General features: G+C 61.4%; 1 protein-coding gene across 2 annotated transcripts; it reads left to right on the forward strand.

Moving 5' to 3' along the window:
* The first annotated feature begins 550 nt into the window (after positions 1 to 550).
* On the forward strand, positions 551 to 17,997 carry C3 (complement C3). 2 transcript variants are annotated; one of them, XM_075076190.1, is made up of 40 exons: positions 551 to 660; positions 1,355 to 1,547; positions 2,082 to 2,241; positions 2,531 to 2,601; positions 2,690 to 2,784; positions 2,867 to 2,949; positions 3,037 to 3,127; positions 3,410 to 3,512; positions 3,696 to 3,816; positions 4,201 to 4,316; positions 4,563 to 4,709; positions 5,470 to 5,682; positions 5,780 to 5,974; positions 6,351 to 6,512; positions 6,590 to 6,719; positions 6,947 to 7,018; positions 8,102 to 8,299; positions 8,553 to 8,712; positions 9,039 to 9,124; positions 9,705 to 9,844; positions 9,926 to 10,138; positions 10,444 to 10,510; positions 10,961 to 11,047; positions 11,136 to 11,339; positions 11,646 to 11,721; positions 11,799 to 11,958; positions 12,149 to 12,244; positions 12,381 to 12,531; positions 12,677 to 12,840; positions 13,389 to 13,547; positions 14,046 to 14,196; positions 14,324 to 14,375; positions 14,525 to 14,612; positions 15,017 to 15,106; positions 15,459 to 15,564; positions 15,890 to 15,979; positions 16,197 to 16,283; positions 16,810 to 16,893; positions 17,309 to 17,444; positions 17,739 to 17,997. In XM_075076190.1, exons 1-40 carry the CDS (start codon positions 590 to 592, stop codon positions 17,878 to 17,880), a joined length of 5,010 nt encoding a protein of 1,669 aa, XP_074932291.1. In that variant the 5' UTR covers positions 551 to 589; the 3' UTR covers positions 17,881 to 17,997. The 2 variants fall into 2 exon arrangements, with proteins under 2 accessions (XP_074932291.1, XP_074932292.1); XM_075076191.1 differs by having other exon boundaries at positions 8,601 to 8,712.
* Positions 17,998 to 18,698: the final 701 nt, after the last annotated feature.

An 18,698-nucleotide genomic window follows, 5' to 3' on the forward strand; every position in this document is an offset into this window, starting at 1 on the left:
GGAAGGCACCCAGTTGTCCAGGTCCTACCAGGGGTCCAGGAGGGAACACAGGTGTCAGGGGTCCAGGAGGGCACCCAGGCGTCTGGCTCCTACCCACCCTCACCCCATGACCCAGGAGGGTCGTGGGTGTCCCCCATTCCCCATCGCGTGCCCCCCTCCGGTGTCCCTCCCGCCCCCACCCCCCCTTCCAATGGGGTGTTGCAACTCCTCGTGGCCACCTGCCAGCCGCCTTCCCCGAAATGAGGAAGGACCCAGGCGTCCGGGCAGCCCCTCCCCCACCCCCATGGGGGCGGACCCAGGCATCCTGTGGTTCCCAGCCCCCACTCAGGTGGGCCCAAGGATCGGAGACCACCACCCCCCCCACACGCCTACCCACAATGGGTCCCAGACTCCCTTGGCACGGGTGGACCCAGGGGAGATCCTCTCCAGCCCCCCCACCCAAGTGGGCGCAGGTGTCCGGCCCCCTCCCCTCCCCCCCCCTTGTCTCTGGGTGGACCCAGGCGTCCGGGCACTGGTTACCCATTAACCAGTGGCGCCACCATAAAGGGACCCCCCCAGATTCCCCCGTCCCCGTTCCCCCGCTACAGCCATGGGGGCTCCGGTGCTGCCCCTCTTCCTCGGCCTCTTCCTGCTGCACATGGCTCCCAACTATGCCCAAATGTGAGTCACGGGGACTGCCGCCCCCACCCATGGGACCCCCCACCCCCGGATCCCTCATGCTCCCATGGGAACCCCTTTTCTGGGACCCCCACACCTTGGGATCCACCTTGGGATTGCCCATGGGACACCCCCCCTCCCCCCACCAATCCATTGGACCCCCTCTTCCGGGACACCCCCCACCCATGGGATCCCCACCCATAGGACCCCCCACCCCGGCTGGGACCCCAATGGCTGGGACCCCCTCCCCAACCAAGACCACCTGACCTAGGTGGAACCCCCATGGTAGACACCCCCCCCCCATGGCCAGGACTCCCCACCCTAGATTGTCACCCACCCCCCCTCATGGCCAGGACTCCCCCCCACCTTTTAGGAGAAGCCGGTATCTGGGACCCCCTAAATCAGGACCCCCTGTGTGGACCCCCCACTCCATATGGGAGCCCCCTTTCCTGGACCCCTGGGATTGGGTGCTGGAGGGCAAAGGGGGGATATTGGGGTGCAGTGGGGGGGATATTGGGGTGCAGTGGGGGATTTGGGGTTACTTCAGGCCCATGGGGCAGATTGGGGGGTCCCTGGGGTGCCATAAGGTCCCCAGGGTGCTGTGGGGGACAGATTGGGGGCGTTCTGGGTGCTGTGAGGTCCCCAGGGTGCTTGGGGGGACCCTGTGACAGCCCCCCATGACGGCCGGTGTCCCCAGGGTGACGATGGTGACACCAGCGGTGCTGCGGCTGGAGACGGAGGAGCAGGTGGTGCTGGAGGCACCGGGGTTGTCCTCTGCCGCCGAGGCCACCATCCTGGTGCAGGACTTTCCCCTCAAGCGCCAAGTCCTCTACCAGGTCCGTGTGCAGCTGAGCCCCGCCAAGGGCATGTTGGCCACCGTCACCATCAAGGTATGTCACCACCCCTGTGTCACCTCCCTGCTGGTCACTGCCCCCTCCCACCCCAGGGAGGGTGGCCTGTGGAGCTCAACCCTATATGAGATGGTGAAGAATCTCTACGGGGCTGGTAGGAGCTGGGGGAGGATGGTCACCATGGAGTCTCTGGGGATGGTCGCTCTGAGGTCCTTGGGGAAAGTCACCCCAGGTCCTTGGGGACAGTGACTCCGGCGTCCTTGGAGGTGGTGACCCTGTGATTAGAGGTCGGTCACCCTGGGGTCCGTGGGGACAGTCACCCCGGGGTCCGTGGCCATGGTCACCCCTGGACATTTGGGGATGGTCACCCGGGGTCCGTGGCCATGGTCACCCCTGGACATTTGGGGACGGTCACCCCGGGGTCCATGGCCATGGTCACCCCTGGATCTTTGATGATGGTCACCCTGGGGTCCGTGGGGACTCTAGCCCCATTCCCTGGACATGGGTGCCACCTGGTGTCCCCTGCCCTGTCCCTGTGGTGCAGATGCCACCAGCTGTCCTCTGTCACCGCAGGTGGCGGCCAAGGCTCTGCCACAGACACTGGGGAAGCTGTTTGTCTCGGTGACGGCGCGGGTGGCCGAGGTGACCGTGGAGAAGGTGCTGCTGGTGTCACTCCAGAGTGGCCACATCTTCCTGCAGACTGACAAGCCCATCTACACCCCTAGCTCTATTGGTGTGTCCTTGGGGTGCTGGGTCTCCCCAGGGCATGTTGGGGTGCTGGGGGCACCTCGGGGTGTTGGGTCCCCTCCATGGCACCTTGGGGTCTTGGTGGCATCTTGGGTTGTTGGGTCCCTTCTGCAACATCTTGGGGTGCCGGTGTCACCTTGGGGTGCCAGGGTCCATTTGGGAACATCCCCTTGGCACCTCCATTGGGACCCGGCACCCATTTTGGGGTCCAGCACCCAGTTTTCGGATGTCCCCACACCATCCCTGCTCACCTTGTCCCCCGTGTCCTCTCCCAGTGCTCTGCCGCCTCTTTGCTCTGAGCCATCTCATGGAGCCAATGTCCAAGACGGTGATCGTGGAGGTCAAGGTGGGTGGCCGCTGGGGACACAGGGACTTGGGGACACGGGGACACAACCACCCATGCCACCGTCCCCAACCACTCAATGTCCCTTCAGACGCCTGATAATGTCATCGTCAAGCAAGTGCCCGTGTCCTCGCCAATGAAGACCGGCATCTTCTCCCTCAACCACAACTTGCCTGAGGTCGTCAGGTGGGTGCCACCCCCCCAGGGTGGCCTGGGGACATCTCTGGGCCCGAGATTGTCCCCTCACCCTGTCCCCCACCTTTTCCAGCCTGGGGACATGGACGATAACGGCCAAATTCGAAGACTCACCGGAACGTGTCTTCAGCACCCAATTCGAAGTCAAGGAGTATGGTAAGGTGGGGGTGGGGGTCCCCAGACAGCCGGTTGCCTTGGGTCTGTCCTGGATGCCCTGATCCATTGGGTGTGTGTCCCCCACAGTGCTGCCAAGCTTTGAGGTGGTCCTGGAGCCAGAGGAGAAGTTCCTCTACATCGATCGGCAGGAGAATTTCCGGGTGTCCATCACGGCCAGGTGGGATGGGGACTCCAAAACTGCTCGTTCTGGGGGGGGCGAAACCCACGTGGTGTGGGGTGATGCTCCTGCGCGAGGGCCTCTGGGGCGAGGGGGTGGCGTGGATGCAGGGGGATGGGGATGGCGACGGGGGGACACAGGGATGTGGAGCGACAGGGACCTGGTGATGGGGTCCGGGGCCGATGGGATGACGAGGGGATGCAGGGACACGGGGTGACAGCGATGTGGATGTGACGGGGACGTGGGGATGGGCTGACGGTGACAGTGGTGGCTTGAACCCAGGTACCTGTATGGGAAGCGTCTGCAGGGGACAGCCTTTGTCCTCTTTGGTGTTATGGTAGATGACGAGAAGAAGAGCATCCCCCAATCCCTGCAGCGCATCCAGGTGACCCCGTCCTTGTGCCTGTCCCATCCCTTGTCCCTATCCCAGTCCTCTGGAGCTCTGTCCCTTGCTGAGCCCTGTCACTCCCATCTTCATCCCTGTCCCCACCCCTGCCTCGCACTGAGCTCTGCCACCCCCTGCCCCCATCCCACGGCTGTCCTCCCTTCCGCTAACTCCCTGCCGCAGGTGGTCGACGGGGACGGGGAAGCGGCGCTGTCCATGGCCATGCTGCGGCAGCGCTTTGCCAACCCCCAGGAGCTGGTGGGACACTCACTCTACGTCTCCGTCACCGTTCTCACCGCCTCAGGTGTGCAGGGGGATCGTGGGGACACAGGGGACTCGGGGGGGGACAGGGACAGCAGGGACACGGGAGGCCACGGGCTCTATGACTCTGTCACAGTCTTCAACAAGTTGGGTAGGTGGGGGGACCCTTGGGGATGCGTGGGGACACGGGGGGAGGGGGACAGCAGTGACACATGGGGCTGGGACACATGGGGTTGGGGACTGCAGGGATGGAGAGATGAGTTGGGGACGGCAAGGATGAGGACAGGTGAGGTTGGGGACGTGAATGATGGGGACATGAATGATGGGGACATCTGGGGCCACCCAAGGTCAGACAGGGCTGTCCCTGGGGGGACTGGGAGCCCTGTCCTGGCGCTGGGTGACATGGCCATTCCTGTGGCCACCACAGGCAGTGACATGGTGGAGGCGCAGCGCACCGGCATCCACATCGTGACGTCCCCGTACACCATCCACTTCACCCACACCCCCAAGTACTTCAAGCCCGGGATGCCCTTTGATCTGATGGTAATGGCATCTGGGGACCGTGACGGGGACGGTGGTGGCATTGGCACGTTACCAGGGTCCCCGGCACTGGGATGGGGACGGACCAAGCCTGGGGGTTTGTGGGTGGAGGAGACTTGAGGACCAGGGTCTGTCCCTGTGTCATATCACTGTGTCACCTTGAGAGAACCTGGGGATCGTGGGCTGTCCCTGTGTCACCTGGACGGCACCAGCTGACACGTCCCTCATGTCACACCGCATCCCCTGCAGGTCTACGTCACTAACCCAGATGACTCCCCAGCTCCACGTGTCACCGTCAAAGCTGATGGCTTCCAGGGTCTCGTCGCCACCCAGCGTGACGGCACAGCCAAGCTGGTCCTCAACATGCCGGCCAACAAGGACACTGTCCCCATCACTGTGAGTGGGGACAGGAACTGGGGTGGCTTTGGAACTGGGGTGGCCAAGGCGGCTGGGGACAGGGATGTGACCTGGGGTGGCTGAGACAACCAAGGTGGCTGAGATATCCAGGGTGACCAGGGATCATGGTCACCATTGACCAAGGGCCAAGACAGAAGGACTGGGGGATCAGGATGGCCTAGACATCGATGGTGGCCAAGGGTCAGCATCACCCCAGTCACCATTGACCAAGGACCAGGATGGCCAAGGTCAGGGGGACCAGCATGGCTGCGGCGACTGTGGCGATCAAGGTGTCCAGAGTGACCAAGGACCAGGGCCATCCTGGTCACCGTTGACCAAGAAGCAGGATGGTTGGTGTCAGGGCGACCACGATGGCCAATGCAACTGGGTTGACCAAGACATTTAAGGTGATCGAAGACCAGGACAGCCAGTGCCAGAGACGCTGGTGGAGATGCCCATAGTGGCCAAGTTGTCCGTGGTGGCCTGCAGCCAGTTCACCAGTGACCAAGAGCCATGGGATGGCCAGGGGCCAGGAGAGCCATTGTCAGGGGTACAAAGGTGGTTGAGTTGACTAGAGTGGCCAAGACATCCAGGGTGGCAGAGGTGATCATGTTGACCAAGGAGGTGATCACCATTGACCAAGGACCAGGACAGCAGGTGTCAGGGAGACCAGGACAGCCAAGACCTCTACGGTGGCCAAGACCTCCCTGTTGACCAGGTCCACGCTTCTCCTGGTTGACCAAGAGCCACCGCGTTGCAGGTGCGGACGGAGCAGGCGGGGCTGCCTGCTGACCGCCAGGCCTGGCGAAATATGACTGCTGAAGCTTACCGCAGCCAGGGTGGTTCTGGCAACCTCCTACACCTGGCCGTGGTGGCCACCGAGGTGCAGCCTGGCGACAACCTTGCCGTGAACTTCCACCTCAAGAGCAACAACAATGCCGTCCGTGACTCCGTCCCACACTTCACCTACCTGGTGAGGGCGCTTGGCCTCTGCCAACCAGCTGCCCCCCATCTTGGGGACCTAAATGTCCAGGTACCCTCCAACCCTGCCTTTCTTTGGCCCGTTGCAGATCGTGAGCAAGGGACGCATCATCCGCGTGGGCCAACAGCGGCACGAGGCTGGCCAGAGCCTGGTCACCATGTCGCTGCCGGTGACAGCTGAGCTCATCCCCTCCTTCCGCATTGTGGCCTACTACTACGTGAAGCCCAGCGAGATTGTGGCTGACTCCGTCTGGATTGACGTCAAGGACACTTGCATGGGCACTGTGAGTGTGTCCCCACTGCCCCTGGGGTCAGGGAGGCCTTGGAGGTGCTCGAGTGACCCTTGAGGTGGCCCTTGAAGGGCTTGGGAGCACTTAGAATGGCTTGGGTGGTCCTTGAGGGCCTTGGGTGGCCCATGATGGGGATTAGGTGTCACTTACGTGGTTTGGATAGTCCATGGGGGGCTTGGGCATCTCATGGTGGGCCTTGGGTGGCCCATTGATGGTCCAGACCTTCCATGGTAGGGGACACAACCATCAGCTACCCCCTAGAGGACTTTAACACCCTGTGAGGATGGGGTACCCCCATGGGGCAGCTCCTGGGGTTTTTTTTGAGCATCCCGTGGACATGACCCCCACCACCACCCGTGTCCCCTGGCAGCTGGTGGTGAAGGGAGCGACAGAGGCTGACAACAGGGTGCACGAACCGGGGACGCCCATGCGGCTACGCATTGAGGGTGACCACAACGCCCACGTGGGGTTGGTGGCCGTGGATAAGGGCGTCTTCGTCCTCAGCAAGAAGAACAAGATCACGCAGCCCAAGGTGGGTGTCCGGGTCCCCGTCCCCACTGTCCCCTGGCCATGGCAGTGGCTGTCATGGCTGTGCCCCGTTGGCCGCAGGTTTGGGACACGGTGGAGAAGAGCGACATCGGCTGCACGCCGGGCAGTGGGAGGGACAACGTGGGTGTCTTTGCTGATGCTGGCCTCAGCCTGGCCACCAACGTGAAGATCTCCACGCCGCAGCGAACAGGTAGGGGACACGCTGGGGACTGGAACAACCTGGGGTGGCACCTTGGGGATGGAGTAGGTGACACCTTGGGGAGGTGGCACCTCAAGGATGGGGGAGGGTGACTCTTCAGGGATGGGAGATGTGTCCCCTGAGCTTTGGGATGTGACAGCTGATGTCGAGGGGAAGTGACAGCTGGGTTTGGGGCTGTGACATTGTGGGGTCCCAACCTGTGTCCTCTCCCTCCCCAGAGGTCCAGTGTCCCCAGCCTGCGAAACGTAAGCGCCGCTCCCTGCAGCTCATCAACTACAAAGGCTCCAAGGGTAGGTGGCACTGGGAGTGTCCCATGTCCTCAAGAGCACTGGAATGTCCTGTGCCCTGGGGGACACCGAATTGTCCCATGTCCCTGAAGATACCATAGCATCCCAGATCCCCGAGGGACACCAGAGCATCCCATGTCCCCATGTCCCAGTCAACACCAGTGTCCCATGTCCCTGAGGGACACCAGAGCATCCCATGTCCCTGAGGGACACCAGAGCATCCCATGTCCCAGTCAACACCAGTGTCCCATGTCCCTGAGGGACACCAGAGCATCCCATGTCCCAGTCAACACCAGTGTCCCATGTCCCTGAGGGACACCAGAGCATCCCATGTCCCAGTCAACACCAGTGTCCCATGTCCCTGAGGGACACCAGAGCATCCCATGTCCCCATGTCCCAGTCAACACCAGTGTCCCATGTCCCTGAGGGACACCAGAGCATCCCATGTCCCTGAGAGACACCAGAGCATCCCATGTCCCAGTCAACACCAGTGTCCCATGTCCCTGAGGGACACCAGAGCATCCCATGTCCCAGTCAACACCAGTGTCCCATGTCCCTGAGGGACACCAGAGCATCCCATGTCCCTGAGGGACACCAGAGCATCCCATGGCCCAGTCAACACCAGTGTCCCATGTCCCTGAGGGACACCTGAGCATCCCATGTCCCCATGGCCCAGTCAACACCAGTGTCCCATGTCCCTGAGGGACACTAGAGCATCCCATGTCCCCATGTCCCTGAGTCAACACCAGTGCCCCATGTCCCTGAGGGACACCAAAGCATCCCATGTCCCTGAGGGACACCAGATCATCCCATGTCCCTGAGGGACACCAGAGCATCCCATGTCCCAGTCAACACCAGTGTCCCATGTCCCTGAGGGACACTAGAGCATCCCATGTCCCAGTCAACACCAGTGTCCCATGTCCCTGAGGGACACCTGAGCATCCCATGTCCCCATGTCCCTGAGGGACACCAGAGCATCCCATGTCCCCGTGTCCCTGAGGGACACCAAAGCATCCCATGGCCCTGATGGGCCTCAGGCCAGGGGCTTTGGGACTTGGTGCCAACTGGGTGCCTCGGTGCTGGCAGCGGCTGAGTACACGGACAAGGCGCTGCGCAAGTGTTGCGAGGACGGCATGAAGGAAAACCCGATGGGCCACAGCTGTGAGCATCGGACCAACTACATCCAGGACGGAGAAGCCTGCATCCGGGCCTTCCTTGACTGCTGCAACCACATCAAGGTCATCCGCGACCAGAAGGAGCACGACTTCCTCATCCTGGGTCGAAGTTAGTGCTGGGCAATGGTGGGGGGATGGCGGGGTTGGGAGGTTGGGCGAAGCTTGGGTGAAGTTTAAGTGAAGCTTAGATGAAGCTTGGGTAAAGATCAGGTGGACCTTGGGCATGGCTGGTGCTATCCTTGGGCAATAGTTGGATGAATTTTGGGCAATGCTTGGGTGAAAGTTGGGTGATGCCTGGACGATCCTTGCTCAAAACAAGGGTCGTGGTTGGAGGATGCTGGGATGATACTGGCTCCATCAAGGGGTTGGGGCCCTGAAGCCATGGTCAAGAGGGACACTGCCACCCCCAGGCGCGGCGGACGATGGCTTCCTGGCTGACGAGGACATCACCTCACGCAGCCTCTTCCCGGAGAGCTGGCTGTGGCGGGTGGAGACACTGACAGAGCAGCCCAATGAGCTGGGGTGAGACTTGTCCCACTGTCCCTCCACCCCATGGCTCAACCTGGGGATCATTACCTCCTCCCTGCCCAGCTCTGGACACTGCCTCACCCCGTCTGGAGACCAACTATGATCCCCTCCCAGTCCAGACAAGAGCCACCTTTGACCCCTTGGTGCTGCCTCAGGACCAGCTATGACACCTTGGTCCAGCTCAGGGGCCATCTACAACCCCCTGGTCTAGCTTGGGGACCAGCTATGACCCCCCCTGCTCCAGCTTGGTGGCTGGTTACACCTCCCAAGCCTGGCTTGGGGCTGGTTATGACCACCTTGGTCATTCCCATACTCTCCAGAATCTCCACAAAGACTCTGCCTGTGTACCTGAAGGACTCCATCACCACGTGGGAGGTCCTGGCTGTCAGCATCTCACAGACCAAGGGTATGTGATGGGGCAGGATGGTGTCCCTGGGGATCAACGGAATTCCTCAAACCTTGGGGGTGGTCCCTGGGACTTGAAGGGTCCCCCAAAGCCTGGTGGGATTCCTTGGGGTTTGAGGGATCTCCGAGATCTTAGAGGAGTGCATATCACTGGAGAGGTGCCCCAAAATCTGGGGAGGCCCCCCAAAGCTTGGTGGCAGTCCTTGGGACTTGAGGGATCCCCTAAGCCTTGGGAGGACTCCATGGGACTTGAGGGATCACCTAAACCTTTGGAGGACTCCTTGGGGCTTGAGGGATCCCCTAAGCCTTGGGAGGACTCCATGGGACTTGAGGGATCACCTAAACCTTGGGAGGACTCCATGAACTTTGAGGGATCCTCTAAGCCTTGGGAGGACTCCATGAGGTTTGAGGGATCACCTAAACCTTGTGAGGACTCCATGAGCTTTGAGGGATCCCCTAAGCCTTGGAAGGACTCCATGGGACTTGAGGGATCCCCTAAGCCTTGGGAGGACTCCCTGGGACATGAGGGGCCCATCAAGACCATAAGCCTGAACCCCACGCCCCTGGGGGCCACCCCGCAGGGCTGTGCGTGGCTGACCCCTATGAGATTACGGTGATGAAGGAGTTCTTCATCGACCTGCGCCTGCCCTACTCTGTGGTGAGGAACGAGCAGGTGGAGATCCGTGCCATCCTCTACAACTACTGGACGCATGAAATCAAGGTTTGCAGGGGTCCCACGGCTGGGCTTCTGGGGGGGTCCGTGGCCTTTGAACACCACAGCCAACATCTCCGTGCCCTGCAGGTGCGCGTGGAGCTGATGTACAACCCAGCCCTGTGCAGTGCCTCCACCTCCAAGATGCGTTACCAGCAGATCCTCAAGGTGAAACCCCAGTCATCGTGGGCCGTGCCCTTCGTCATCGTGCCCTTGCAGCTGGGGCTGCATGACATCGAGGTGAAGGCAGCCGTCTGGGGCAGCTTTGTGGCTGATGGTATCAAGAAGAAGCTGAAAGTTGTGGTGAGTGGCCATTGTTGTTCACGGCATCGTCACCACATGGTGCCACCTCCATCCCTGAGATGTCCCCAGCAAGGTATCTCTGTGACATCCCTGACTCCGCTTTCATCCTGGGGTTGGTACCCAGGGATGAAGGATCTACCTCCCTAGATGCTCAGGTGTGGTCTCCTGGGCCTCTCCCAGTTTGTCCCATGACCTGGGGCGGTGCTGGTTTACACTGGGAAACCTTTCCTGGATGACCCAGAGAGGTTGGGAAGGGGGGACCCAAAACCAGCCCAACGTTTAGCATTGGACTCTCACCTCTGCAGCCTGAAGGGATGAGGTTGGAGAAGACTGTGAAGATAGTTGAGCTGGACCCAACGACGAAGGGAATCAGTGAGTGGCCCCAGCTGGTCTTGGGGATGTCTCAGCCCCACAGGGATGTCCCACTGGGGGACAAGGGAAGTCCTACTGTGGGTCTGGGACATCTTGAGGGATGAAGGGTGTACCACCAAGGGTAGGACTGGGGCTTCTTGGGGGCAGGGGACATTCTACTACGGAGCTGGGTCATGTCAGGGAATGAGGGATGTCCTGCTGTGGGTCTGGGCCATCCCCAGGGACAAGGGTCATCCTACATGGAGGTGGAGCGTCCTGGGGGACAGGGGATATCCTCCTATGGAGCTGGTGCATATCAAGGGAGAAGGGACATCCTGGTATGGCCATGGAACACCTTGAGGGACAAGGGACATCCTGCTGCAGATGTGCGGCAGTGCTGGGTCACCTCAGGGTGGGATGGACGTGAGGATTTGGGGTCACCAATCTCCATCCTGCCTCCCTACCCTGCAGATGGTGTACAGGAAGAGAGGGTGAGGGCAACAAACCTCTCTGACATTGTCCCCAACACTGAGTCGGAGACCAAAGTCAGCATCCAAGGTGAGAGGAGAGGAAGGGACACACGTGGGGACGAGCTGGGAGAGGGTGGGACGCTCCTGGCTTGACACTTCCCCTTCTTCTGGTCCAGGCAACCCTGTGTCCATCATGGTGGAGAAAGCCATCGATGGGAACAAGCTAAAGCACCTCATCGTGACGCCATCGGGCTGCGGGGAGCAGAACATGGTCGGGATGACACCCACTGTCATTGCCACCCACTACCTGGACAGCACGTTGCAGTGGGAAAACTTTGGTGTTGACCGCCGTGCTGAGGCCATCAACTTGATTAGAAAGGGTAGGAGCATCCCTCAAAGGGTGGGAGGGTCCCCCGCTTTCCTCTCTTGGGGTGCAAAATATCGCCATCATCCAAGATGCTGAAGACACCTACACCTTTCGAGAAGACATAGGTTGGGTGTTACCAGTCTGGGTTTTTCCAGAGCTACTGGTTTGCACTGGAATGTGCTCCGGAGAGGGTCGGTGGCCCAAATCTCCCTCGGCTTGGCTGGGTGCTCCTTGCGTTGGCCAATGGTTGGAGAGCATTGGTGGCCCGAAGCCACACCGGGGCGTTCCTTCTGTTGGCCAACCATCGTCTGCTCACCAGGTTACGTCCAACAACTTGCTTTCCGGAAAAGTGACAGCTCCTATGCCGCCTTCAAGGACCGAGCATCAAGCACCTGGTGAGGGCCGTGTTGCCACCACCACACAGGTCTGGGTGATAGGGTTGGACATGATGCTAAGGTCCTCTTGTCCCCAGGTTGACAGCCTACGTGGCCAAAGTCTTTGCCATGGCCATCAAGCTGGTAGACATTGAGCCCGAGGTGGTTTGTGGTGCTGTGAAATGGCTTATCCTGGAGAAGCAGAAGCCAGATGGGATTTTCCAAGAAGATGCTCCTGTCATCCATAAGGAGATGGTGGTACGGGGTGATCCAAATCCTGCCCTTGCTGGTGGCCAAAGCCCTGTTGGCTCGAGGATGGGCTTTTGGAATGAGCTGTGGGGAAAGGACTCTGTTGGGTGACAGGGACAAGAGTTGTGTGGACAAAGCTTGTTGTGAAAAAACACGACCCTGAGGTGGTTTCCCCCCCACACCCCATTTTGTCACGCAGGGAGGCTACCACGGTGCTGAGCCCGAGGTGTCACTGACAGCCTTTGTCCTCATCACGCTGCAAGAGGCCCAGAAGGTCTGCAAGGACCATGTCAATGTGAGTGGTCCTCAACCCCACATGGGGAGCGGGGGGACAACTGGCACCTCACACAGAAGGACAGCGCTTCAAGACGAGGCACCCAACCCTTAAAGCAGCTACCTGAGAAGCCAAACTTACCACCTTTTCTGCACAGAACTTGGATAATAGCATCGCCAAAGCCGCCGAATACCTTGCCCGGAGGTACCAGTCGCTGGCCCGACCCTACACGGTGGCCTTGACCTCCTATGCCTTGGCCCTCGCAGGGAAACTCAAGAGCGAGAAAGTTCTCATGAAGTTTTCCAAAGGTGACGTTTCACCAGGGGGGACAAAACTGGGGCGGGGGGCGGGGGGGAGCAGGGGAAGAGGTAATTCTGGGTTACCTGGTGGGGGGAGAAATCATCCCTAGAAGGTGCTGAGGGACCGGCTGTGCCATGTCACACGTCACCCCAGAGAACAGAAGTTGGGAGGAGCGCAACGCCCATACCTACAACATCGAGGGGACGTCGTACGCGTTGCTGGCCTTGCTGCAAATGGAGAAGTCGGAGCTGACGGGGCCGGTGGCCCGCTGGCTTGCCCAGCAGAACTACTTTGGTGGTGGCTATGGATCCACTCAGGTGGGCTATGGACCCCCTCTCAGCGCCCATGGGTGCTGTCCTGGCACCCGCTGCCGTGGGGAAGTGGGACAGGAGGATAGAGGTTGAGGGCTTTGTTGGGAGTTGAGGGGTCACCTTGTGGCCCTGGGGACTCCAGGGACACAGCATGTCTCTTGGGGGACACCTCTGGTCCCATGGGACCCCAAAGGTTTTGGAAGACCCCTCAGGGTTTGGGGTCACCTCGGGGCCCTTGGGACCCCCAGGGACATGGCATGGCCTTGGGGAACACCCCAGGTCCCACAGGATCTCAAGGGCTTTGGAAAACCCAAGAGGCCTGTCCCTGGGGGACACCCTAGTCCCTGGGGGACACCTCCAGACCCTGGGGACCCTCAGGGCCACATCCTGTCCCTGGGAGACACCTTTGCTCCCTAAGACCCCCGAGGGTATGTTCCAGGGGACTTCAGGTGGCCCAAGGACTTGGGGTCACCCTGGGCTCGGGGCCACCCAGGGGGCTTTGGGAGCGCTCCAGGCGTTGTCCCCAAGCCCTGGTGACACAGGCATCCCTGCAGGCCACCATGCTGGTGTTCCAAGCGTTGGCCCAGTACCAGGTAGCATCTCCGCGGCAGCTTAAGATCAACCTCGACGTGTCGGTGCTGCTGCCGCGCCGTGCCAGCGCCATCACCTACCGCATCGAGAACAGCAACGCCCTGGTGTCACGCTCCGCCGAGGTACCGGCGCCCTCGTCACCCTTGTCACCGCCACCACCGGCACCACGGGGACGCAGCAGTGCTCGCCCTGCTGTTGTCCACGCCACGTCCCTGTCCCCTCTTCACGTCCCAGGACAATCTTGTCCCCTCGTTATGGCCTCAGGTGTCCCTGTCCCATGTCCCTCCATGTCCTGTCCCCTCTGTGTCCTTCCAAGGCTTGGGACGTCCCTCCGCGTCCCAGGCTGATCTTGTCCCACCCTTTGCCATGACCTGGAATGTCCCTGTCCCCTTCATGTCCCTCCATGTCCTCTGGTTTCCTTGTCCCCTCCAGGTCCTTCAATGTCCCCGTCCCCTTTGTGTCTTGCGATGCTGTTGTCCCCTCCATGTCCTGGGACGTCCCTGTCCCTTCTGCGCCCCCTCCGCGTTCCCACATGCCTCCATGGCCCAGAAGGCCCCATCCCTTCCGTGTCCCTCCCAAGGGATGTCCCTGTCCCTCCCCAACTTCCCCTCTCCCCACAGACCAAGCTGAACGAGGACTTCACGGTGAAAGCTGAGGGCACGGGCAAGGGGACGATGACGGTGGTGACCATCTACAATGCCAAGGTCCCCGAGAAGAACAAGAAGTGTGACAGCTTCGACCTGCGGGTGCAGGTGGAGGACGTGAAGACAGGTGGGTGTCCCCCCACCACGTCATCCTCCCCCTGTATCCCTCCCCACGTCTTCTGTGTGTACCCTCCATGGCACCCCACGTCCCCTTCGACGTCCCCTCATTGTCCCCGTGTGTCCCCCCACCCCAGGCAGGGAACAGGAAGGTGTCATCCGTTCCATCAAGCTCACCGTCTGCACCAGGTGGGACAGGCTGGGGACATCGGGGACATCAGGGACATTGGAGATAGGGAGGAGGATGGGGATACTGGGGACAGGGACATCAGGGATGGGATGCTGGGGACAACAGGGCAGTTGGGGACAGGCAGGTGGCCTCAGCCCTGTCCCCGCAGGTACCTGGACAACGTGGACGCCACCATGTCCATCCTCGACATCTCCATGCTCACGGGCTTCTTGCCTGACCTCCAGGACCTGAAGAGGGTAAGTGTGGGGACATGGGGACAACATGGGGGGACCCGGGGGAGAAACAGGACCTTGCGCCTTCGTGCCATCGTGTCCCACCTCATCCCCACATCTCCCCGACCCCCATGTGCGTCCCCCATGCCCTTGTGTCCCCACATTCCCTGTGTCACTGTGTCCCCATATTCCCTGCCCCCCTGCCTTTTCCTCCATGGCCATGTGTCCCTGTGTCCCCATCTCCGTGTCCCCATGTCCCCCCGTGTCCCCCACACCTCTGCAAGTCCCCTGGATCCTGCCATGGCCACGTGTGTCCCATGTGGCCAGCGTCACTGTGCCCATACATCCCTGCATCCCGATGCGGTTGCGTGTCCCCGCGTGTCCCCCCGTGTCCTGCATGCCCGCTGTCACCGTGTCCCTGTCCCCAGCTCACGGACGGGGTGGACAGGTACGTCTCCAAGTTTGAGATCGACCAAGCCCAGTCGGACCGCAGCAACGTCATCATCTACCTCGACAAGGTGGGGACACGGGGAACGTAGGGGGCACGAGGGACACGGGGATGGGGACACGGTGGGGCGGGATGGGGACGTGATAGGACAGGGCAAGATGGGACAGGGGCAGGGACAGGGACAAGGAAGGAATCGGGAACATGGGGAGGGACAAATGGGGACAGGGATGAGGATGAAGCTGGGGGCATGGGTGGGGACAGGAGAAGGGTCTCGTGGGTGGGAAGAAGGACAGGGATGGGTCCAGGTCATGGATAGGGACACCATGGGGACATGGCTGGGGACAGGGCCAGGCTGGGGGTTGGGGCGCTGACTCCCAGCCTGGCTGACTGCCTTCCCCGTGTCCCCGTGTCCCCACCCCCAGGTCTCGCACAAGGCCGAGGAGTGTTTCTCCTTCAAGGCCCACCAGCAGTTCCGGGTGGGCTTGATCCAGCCCGCGGCTGTCACCGTCTACAGCTACTACAAGATCGGTGCGCCCCATGTCCCCTTGTGTCACCCTCAGGTCTCCTCTGTCCCCACACTCTCCTCTAGGCCGCCTGCTTCCACAAAGTCCCCTCTGTGTCCGTCCCCTCTGTGTCCTCCTGTCCCTTTGTCCCACCATCTCCCTGCTGATCTTCTCCCCGTGCCTGTGTCCCCATGTCCCCCCCATGTCCCCATGTCCTCCCCATGTCCCCATGTCCCCTTGCATCCCCCTGCCTCTCCCTCCACACGTCACCGCTCTGTCCCCATGTCTCCCACTGGTCCTTTCCCCTTGTGTCCCCCTCTCCCACCTCATGTCCCCTCATGTCTCCGCAGATGATCGCTGCACCCATTTCTACCACCCAGACAAGGACGGTGGGCAACTGAGCAAGATCTGCTACGGGGACGTGTGCCGCTGCGCCGAAGGTGACGTGGGGACTCGGGGACGTGGGGACAGACTGGGTCAACACCCCTACCATGATGGGACACATCATGGCCATGATGGGACACGTCATGGCCGTCATGGGACTTGTCATTGACAAGACGGGTTGTCATGACGGTGACGGAGTCATGTCCTTGCCATGATGGGACATGTCCTTGCCATGATAGGCCTTGTCACGGCCCTGTCCCCGTGTCCCCACAGAAAACTGCTTCGTGCAGCACAAGGAGGACATTCCCATCACCGTCAACCAACGCATTGATCGCGCCTGCGAGCCGGGAGTTGACTACGGTGGGACATGGGGGTCATGGGGGTCATGGGGGACATGGGGTGATGGAAGGATTATGGGGGATATAAGGGTCATGGGGGTCATGGGGGTCATGGAAGGATTATGGGGGACATGGGGGACATGGGGGGTCATGGGGGACATGGGGGACATGGGGGACATGGGGTCATGGAAGGATTATGGGGGACATGGGGGTCATGGGGGACATGGGGTCATGGAAGGATTATGGGGGACATGGGGGTCATGGGGGACATGGGGTCATGGAAGGATTATGGGGGTCATGGGGGACATGGGGTCATGGGGGATTATGGGGGACATGGGGGTCATGGGGGGGTTGGGGCACATAGAGGGGCCATAAAGGCTATGGATCAGGGCGTAGAAGAACAAGAGGGGCACGGAGAGACATGGGAACACAGAGGGACAAGAAGGACAGGTGGGGCTGGAGACAGACATGGGGAGGAAAGAGGGGGACAGAGGGCCCCCCACGTGCCGGTAGGGGTGGGGGTGACACGGTGACGCCCCCCTCCCTAGTGTACAAGGTGAAGCTGATGGCAATAGAGCAGTCGCCGTCCCATGACAACTACATCATGAACATCCTCTCCGTCATCAAGATCGGTACGAGCACCCCAGGGGTGGGGGACAAGGCCACCCTGAGGGACACAGTGGGGGTCACCTAGGCCTGGGGACAGCCAGGGATAGGGACACCCAGGTGGGTTGGGGTCACCCAGTGGTGCTGGGGACAGCCAGGGGCAGGGACAGCCAGGGACAGGGACACCCAGGTGGGTTGGGGTCACCCAACGGTGCTGGGGACACCCATGAGGGCCAGGGTCACCCAGCCAGGGTGGAGACCCCCGAGGGTGCTGGGGAAAGCTGGCGGGAACTGGTGTCACCCATGGCTGGTGCCACCAGCGGGGTGGTGCCACCAGCGTTTCCGTGGGGACTGAGCGTCCCCGTGGCAGGACATGCCAAAGCGGGTGTCCCCCTGGCGCTGGGGTGACACGGAGGTGACGCGTCTCCTCTCCTGGGACAGGCACCGACGAGGCCCCAGCAGGAAGCAACCGGACTTTCGTGAGCCACCGGCAGTGCCGGGACGCCCTGAAGCTCCAGCCAGGCCGTGACTACCTGCTCTGGGGGTTGGCCAGTGACCTGTGGGCCACCAGCGGCAGGTGGGGACACGGGTGACAAGCGTGGGGACGCGGATGGGGCGACGTGGGCGTGGGAATAGGGGGCCACGAGACGCGGAACATTGGGGGGGCGTAGGTAGACGGAAGCTGTAGATGCTGCCACCCAAGTACACAGGCGCATCTCCCCCTGACCTCAGATTCTTCAGTGTCTCGTATAGGGTTGTGCGCCCCGTTGGCCATCCCTGCGTCCCTCCACACAGCCCACCCCCACCCCCCCGCCCGGGGGTCCCACCCCTCTTCTGACCCGTGTCCCCTCTGTCCCCTCGCTGTCTCCAGCTTCTCCTACCTCATCGGCAAGGACACGTGGCTGGAGGCATGGCCCGCGGAGGAGGCGTGCCAGGAGGCCGACCACCAACGCCTCTGCGAAGACTTCCTGGAGTTCGCCGAGACCATGACCATGTTTGGGTGTCCATCCTGAAGCGAGTGCCCCCACCCATGGGTGCCCCCCCCACCCTGCTACCCCTTGTCGCCCCCACTTTCTTTTTTTTTGGGGGGTGTGTGTGTGTGTGTTAAAAATATAATTCCTTTCTGACAACCTGGCTCTGGAGGTGCGGGGGGGGGTGTCGGGGGGGGGTGGAGACATCATAGGGGACAACAGGTCGTGGGGAGTCCACAGGGGCTGTGGGGGCTCCATAGGGGCTGATGGGGTCATGGGGACACCATAGGGGATGTGGGGCCTCCATAGGGGCTGATGGGGTCATGGGGACACCATAGGGGATGTGGGGGCTCCGTAGGGGCTGATGGGGTCATGGGGACACCATAGGTGCTGTGGGGGCTCTGTAGGGGATGATGGGGTCATGGGGACACCATAGGGGATGTGGGGGCTCTGTAGGGGCTGATGGGGTCATGGGGACACCATAGGAGCTGTGGGGGCTCTGTAGGGGATGATGGGGTCATGGGGACACCATAGGGGCTGTGGGGCCTCCATAGGGGCTGATGGGGTCATGGGGAGTCCATAGGGGCTGTGGGGGCTCCATAGGGGATGATGGGGTCATGGGGATACCATAGGGGCTGTGGGGGCTCTGTAGGGGATGACAGGTCGTGGGGACACCATAGGTGCTGTGGGGGCTCCGTAGGGGCTGATGGGGTCATGGGGACACCATAGGGGATGTGGGGCCTCCATAGGTGATGATGGGGTCATGGGGACACCATAGGTGCTGTGGGGGCTCTGTAGGGGATGATGGGGTCATGGGGACACCATAGGGGCTGTGGGGGCTCTGTAGGGGATGATGGGGT

The sequence above is a fragment of the Phalacrocorax aristotelis genome, chromosome 28 (genome assembly GCF_949628215.1).
Source record: "Phalacrocorax aristotelis chromosome 28, bGulAri2.1, whole genome shotgun sequence".
Lineage (NCBI taxonomy): Eukaryota > Metazoa > Chordata > Aves > Suliformes > Phalacrocoracidae > Phalacrocorax > Phalacrocorax aristotelis.